Here is a 5,432-nt window from a genome sequence, read left to right on the forward strand (position 1 = left end):
AAGAAAAAAGTACAATAACTACATTTGCTTTTTTCAAGCTAGTGTTGTGTTTCTGGAAACGTAGATGCTAAAATGATGCGTTCAAAAATCCGAACACAGATTTCAGGTGTTACAGATGTTTTTTTGTAAAGATTGCTGTTCACAGAGAAACGACTAGACAGTAGAAAATGAAAAGAGAATACATAAGAACGTTGATATTGGATAACTAAACTCCAGATTGGGGACAATTGTTTTTACATCCCACATTGTAGCATAGTATGGTTCACCTTAGGGAAAGATTGTAGAAATGGCAAAGAAATTATGGGCATGGTATGGTTGGTATGGTTGGCTAAAACACATGGTCAGGTTTACAGTAGGTAAAGATTGTGATTCACTTATAACAAAGGCAAACATAAATTGTAGCTCTGCGACACTTTGAACGATTATCACATCTTGCCCCTCTCCATGACATCAGGCTTGAACCTTCGCTTGTGAGAAGCCCCTTTTACCCAGAAATTATGCAATACTGCTCTAAAGAAGATCCACCGTAACATAAATTTTGCTTTTTTACCCTGAACCTAGTCTGGGATTACCAGACCTATCTCCATAGCGCTGTGGAGTAAGTTTTGGCTCTACAAAGTAGTCCCCGTAAGAAATTTGTTTTGGTAGAGTATTTTCACCCTGCAAAAGACAACACCACCTACAATATTAAATCAAGTTACAGGTGTGGAAATTGTCATGCAAAAGATGGCCGATGTCCAGCAAGGAATGCTGATCGTCACACATGCAAAAAGATGGGACACTTTGCTCCAGGAGGCACAGGACGGAGATAAGCAAAGCCAGGCTCCATTACTCGGGGAAATCACACATACCACTAATGCATGGACGGCAAAGTTACCAATCCAGGGCATAATTCTACAAGGATTGTAGATTGTAGAATTGTAGTAAGGAGTGTGAATAATAAATACCTTTTCTAAATCCTGCAGAAGCACTGAGAATTTCTGACTTTGTGTAAATGTTCGAAATAGAAAATTCATTTTGTCATCCATTGGCAAAAATCTCCCACCCACACAGCTACACATGCTGACATTAATCTGGCACAGGGACAAGTTTCTCAACATCCAACTTCAAAGCTCCGTGTGAATCAACCCACGCCGTCCTCTCTGATGTTCTCAAGCACACAAACAGCAAGTGCAATGCAGATGAAACCCCTCACACCATTACCATACAAACTAAACACTTCATTTCTCACCCTGGTGCAGCGTTTGACCTGTCTGCCACTTCCAGCTACCTCATCGTACACACACATACATACACAGAGGGTAAAGAGGGCAGAGGAAGCCCGGTCTCTTGCCAAACAAACAAACTATCTCTCTCCTACAGAGCTGTATAAGAGAAGTTTCACAGCAGGGAGTAAATGAAAACCACAGCAGCAGTCAGAGGTGTGAAAATGGAAATGAAAAGGGGACTGACCCTTATTGTGGGTCTCGTAATGGGTCTGTGAGGGAGGAGTAGATTAGATGAGATCCGAGTCTAGCCATGTCATTAAGAATCAATGGATTACATTTTCCTTAGTTTTTTTGGCATGTTGTATTTCCTCGCATCCTTTGGATCAGTCTTATAAAACTTGACAAAGTATGACAGACCAAACTGAAGCTCTTTAGCCATGCATCCACAACACGTTAATGAGGTTTGCTCAATAGTGTGCAAACCACAGTGGGGCCGAGATCTGTATTAATTCACTTGCTTGCTTTTCTTGCCATTACCATCAAAGTGTGGCAGTGCCATATCAAAAACTTCACTCACTTTAAAGATCAGAAGGAAAGAAACGTTATTGTTCAATCACCATTATTCATAAGTGAAAAGTCGATGTGATCATTAACTGATCATTATACTGTATATCAGATGCATTGACATGAATAGGCCTATATGCTTGCATGAAAGTTTCTTTGCAATAAAAGTGAGTTTTTTTTAAATTTTAATTATTAATTTTATTTGTATTATACTTTATTAATCCCACAAGGGGAAACTACACTTTTCACTCTGTTGTTATTGCACACATTACAACCAGGCCTGAATTACACACACATGCTCAGGACCTACACATGCACTAATGGAGAGATGTCAGAGTGAGGGGGCTGCCCATGGAAAGGTGCCCCGAGCAGTTGGGGGTTCGGTGCCTTGCTCAAGAGCACCTTGGCAGTGCCCAGGAGTTGAACTGGCACCTCTCCAGCTACCAGTCCACCTGAGCCACTACCACACCCTTTTTAACAATCAAATGCAATCTCTTCTCTCCTTCCCACCCCATTGTAGCCAGCTAATTGGGCCAATGGTAGCTTCATGAAAGGGCTTTTGACATTTTAATGTTTTAAAGGAAGACATCTCAAAATAATATAGTATGAAATGCCCCTGGCCTTGGAAGAAATGCCAGGTCAGGTAATGTGTAAGCCACTGTCTGGCTAACTAGCTCAGTAGGCTACCTTAGTCACCGTCTTTAAAAACACTTGTTGGCAAGTTTGGCTAAATATCTTCTTAACTTCAGTACATAAACCCATGTTTCTTCCAAGGTCAGAAACATTTCATACTATATCATTTTGAGATGTCTTTACATGGTTCTTGTTTTAATACATGTATATTTTAAAACATTAAAGTCTAAAGCCATCTCATGACATTAACGTTATTTTAGCATTAATAATTAATGCTAATCAGCGCTAAGTTTACAGTTTACTTCAGAGCAAATAAACACAGTCATACAGCCATTCCTTATGCTTTTAATCCAGTTATTTTGGTTTTTGGAAAGGGTTGATAAAAGAAACCAACATCTTAAGTCTTTAAATACCAGAGTTTAGTTCTGCAGGAGGCACTACAGCTCCATACACGCCGATTCAACATGCAGAGAAATCAATAGCTTGGAAAACTCGCCATTCCTAGTCAGGGCTTGCCGAAAGAGGAAACCTTTTCATATGAAATCTTAAACAAAATTTACATTTGCACTTCTAAAGGCAATCTCTCAAATGTCCCAAAGAAATCTAACATTGTGACACACATTAACAAATTCACTGTAGGCCAGGGTGCCATGATTCCATTTCAAGAAACCAACTCCATAACCAATGAAGAATTACATGATGATCAATATTTACAGACGTAACTGCTTTCCATGCTCATACCATTTTCTAATGGGATTCAAAAATTAGTTGGTACTACATCATCAACTTGAAGAGGAGCTCCTTTAATAGGGCATTGGTTGGGTCACTGCCAAACATTTTTAGCCCTTCTGTTCTCCAACACAGCTGTATATTTCTTTACAGCAACAGCATTGGGAAAGAGCTCTAGCAGCATACATCTTACCTTCTATAACCTGAAGGGCAGCGGCCAGCCAGCACAGCAGAACTAGATGCAGGGCAAGAGACCACCTGAGGAGACACATCATTCACATCATGTAAGTTGCGTTTTAGGCAGACTTGAAAAGATACAAAAAACAAGTGTGAAAAGGTCTGAATTTGTTCATTTAAAATAGCTTATGTAGGGAGTGAAATGTGTTTAATTTGGAACTATGAAAGCTGCTCATAGAAGATTCGTTGCTACATAACAGGTTTACTCTGAGGTTTAACTGAATAAAGATATGAGACGAGTGGTCAGGTAAAAAAACACTGCTAGAAAACGTAGAAGTAATATTTAAATTTGCTTACCCTTGAAACATTTTAGCAACTAAAAGAGTAAAAAATCCAGGTTTGAAAGTGAACTCCAAGTGTATGTGTGTGATGAAATTCCGGCAAACTCTGTGGTCCCTCTGCCTCTGCCTCACTGTGCAGACCTGTCACGCTGCTCTCTCTCTCTCTCTCTCTCTCTCAGTACAAAGGCTCTCTCAGTTCTGAGCCGAGTGACTCTCAGACCCACAGTTTGGAAATTTGACTCCCTTAAAGGAAAAATACCCCCCCCCCCACTCACTCAGTGGACCCTCTCTCCTAACTGTTGCTTAAGTCAAGTTCCTTATACTAATGATAACACAATGTACATTTATAGCTATCATTTTTTTTAAATCTATCCATATGTGAATGTGAATCTATCTTAAATATGTCAAATTCTTTCCAACTCTATCCGGACAATTGTATTTCACGGTAAGTGTAGCAATAGAGTGAGACTGATAATAGACTGAGAATAAATATTCCAAAAACACATTAATCAATGAATGAAATAAAGGAAGTATGTGGATACATGAATATGCATCTATTGGAAAATAGCATGGCCAAATTAACCTAAATAAATGTTAAATGTTTGTTCAAATTACCACAGATTAACTGACACAGAGAACCTGGGACCAGGCAGTATTAATCCACCACAGGATTACTGGTTGTTTTCTGGTTCTTGAGGCATATAATGAAGTTGCCATGTGCAATTTCCTGTCTGCACTGTAGCTAATGACAATTTAGAGGCTACACAGGGAGCATGCATTAATACACAGAAGATGGAAAGTGGGGTGTCAATAGGGTCCTAACATCACATTTTTTTATTTTCCTTAAAGGGGACATATCAGTGCTTGTGCACATTAATTTGGGTATCTGGAGTGCCTACCAATCCATAAACTGTGAACTAAGACAACCTAGTCAGTTTTTTTGTGGGATGCCTAGATCAGAAAACATGGGATTCAACAAGCCATTGAGTTTTTGCTTTCCTTCCTATGTCACATGAAGGCTCATCAGAATCGTCTGCCCCCTAATCTGAGTATCTCCACCCACAGCCTGAAGTTTACCTTTGGAAAGGTGCACCCCTTCTTTTTTTTTTGCAAGCCATTAAGAGCAGACCGGGCTTTTTTGGCAGCAGGACCTAAAGAGACAGGGTGTTTCAGACAGAGGGAGAGTACAAGTACATATTCAGACAGACAGTTTTTGAACAGTAAAGAATGTAAACATGTTCTAGTACACACACATATGGAACTGAAAATGAGTGTGATATGCCTCCTTAAATGTCTCATTATTGCATATTATATCCTGTCAGTCAGGAGCCACATCAGGTCCCACCATAGGTCAGATTTTGGGGCCTCTGTGGATCTGTGGCTGTAGGTGCACCCTTTCCCTGGTATGGAGAAAAGAGATTCGTTGTTTGTCTTTCCTCCACATTTAAAAAGTCAATATTTTGGTGACATAAGGTTTTATGTGTAAGTGCCTTGTTCAAAACAATCAAAAAGGAGTTTATTGCCACAGTCGTTACCCTTCGTGGAACTTGCCTTGTTTATACATGTAAACATATACAAACAAACATATTCAAAATAAGAAATAATTACAATTAATACAACAACAAAAAACAGAAACTTAAAAAATTAAACATACAAAATAGCTGTAAGGTAAGGAGGTTGAAGGGATTTAGTGCAGAATGCAAAGAAATTATAGTACGTGCAATGGGAAGATGTATAGTCCAGGAAGGTTAGTGCAAAGTTTAGTGAATAGGGATGGTGG

General features: G+C 39.3%; 1 protein-coding gene across 1 annotated transcript in view; it reads right to left on the bottom strand.

Annotated features, from left to right (window-relative positions):
* LOC116700245 (collagen alpha-1(XV) chain) overlaps positions 1-3,849 on the bottom strand; it is a 60,007-nt gene extending 56,158 nt beyond the window's left edge. Inside the window, exons 1-2 of the mRNA XM_032533279.1 lie at positions 3,669-3,849; positions 3,328-3,392 (exon numbers count right to left, since the gene is read on the bottom strand). Coding sequence (XP_032389170.1) covers positions 3,328-3,392; positions 3,669-3,679 — 76 coding nt within the window. The 5' untranslated portion in view covers positions 3,680-3,849. The remainder of the gene's footprint in view (positions 1-3,327; positions 3,393-3,668) is intronic.
* Positions 3,850-5,432: the final 1,583 nt, after the last annotated feature.

Source organism: Etheostoma spectabile, chromosome 13, assembly GCF_008692095.1.
Source record: "Etheostoma spectabile isolate EspeVRDwgs_2016 chromosome 13, UIUC_Espe_1.0, whole genome shotgun sequence".
Taxonomy (NCBI): Eukaryota; Metazoa; Chordata; class Actinopteri; order Perciformes; family Percidae; genus Etheostoma; species Etheostoma spectabile.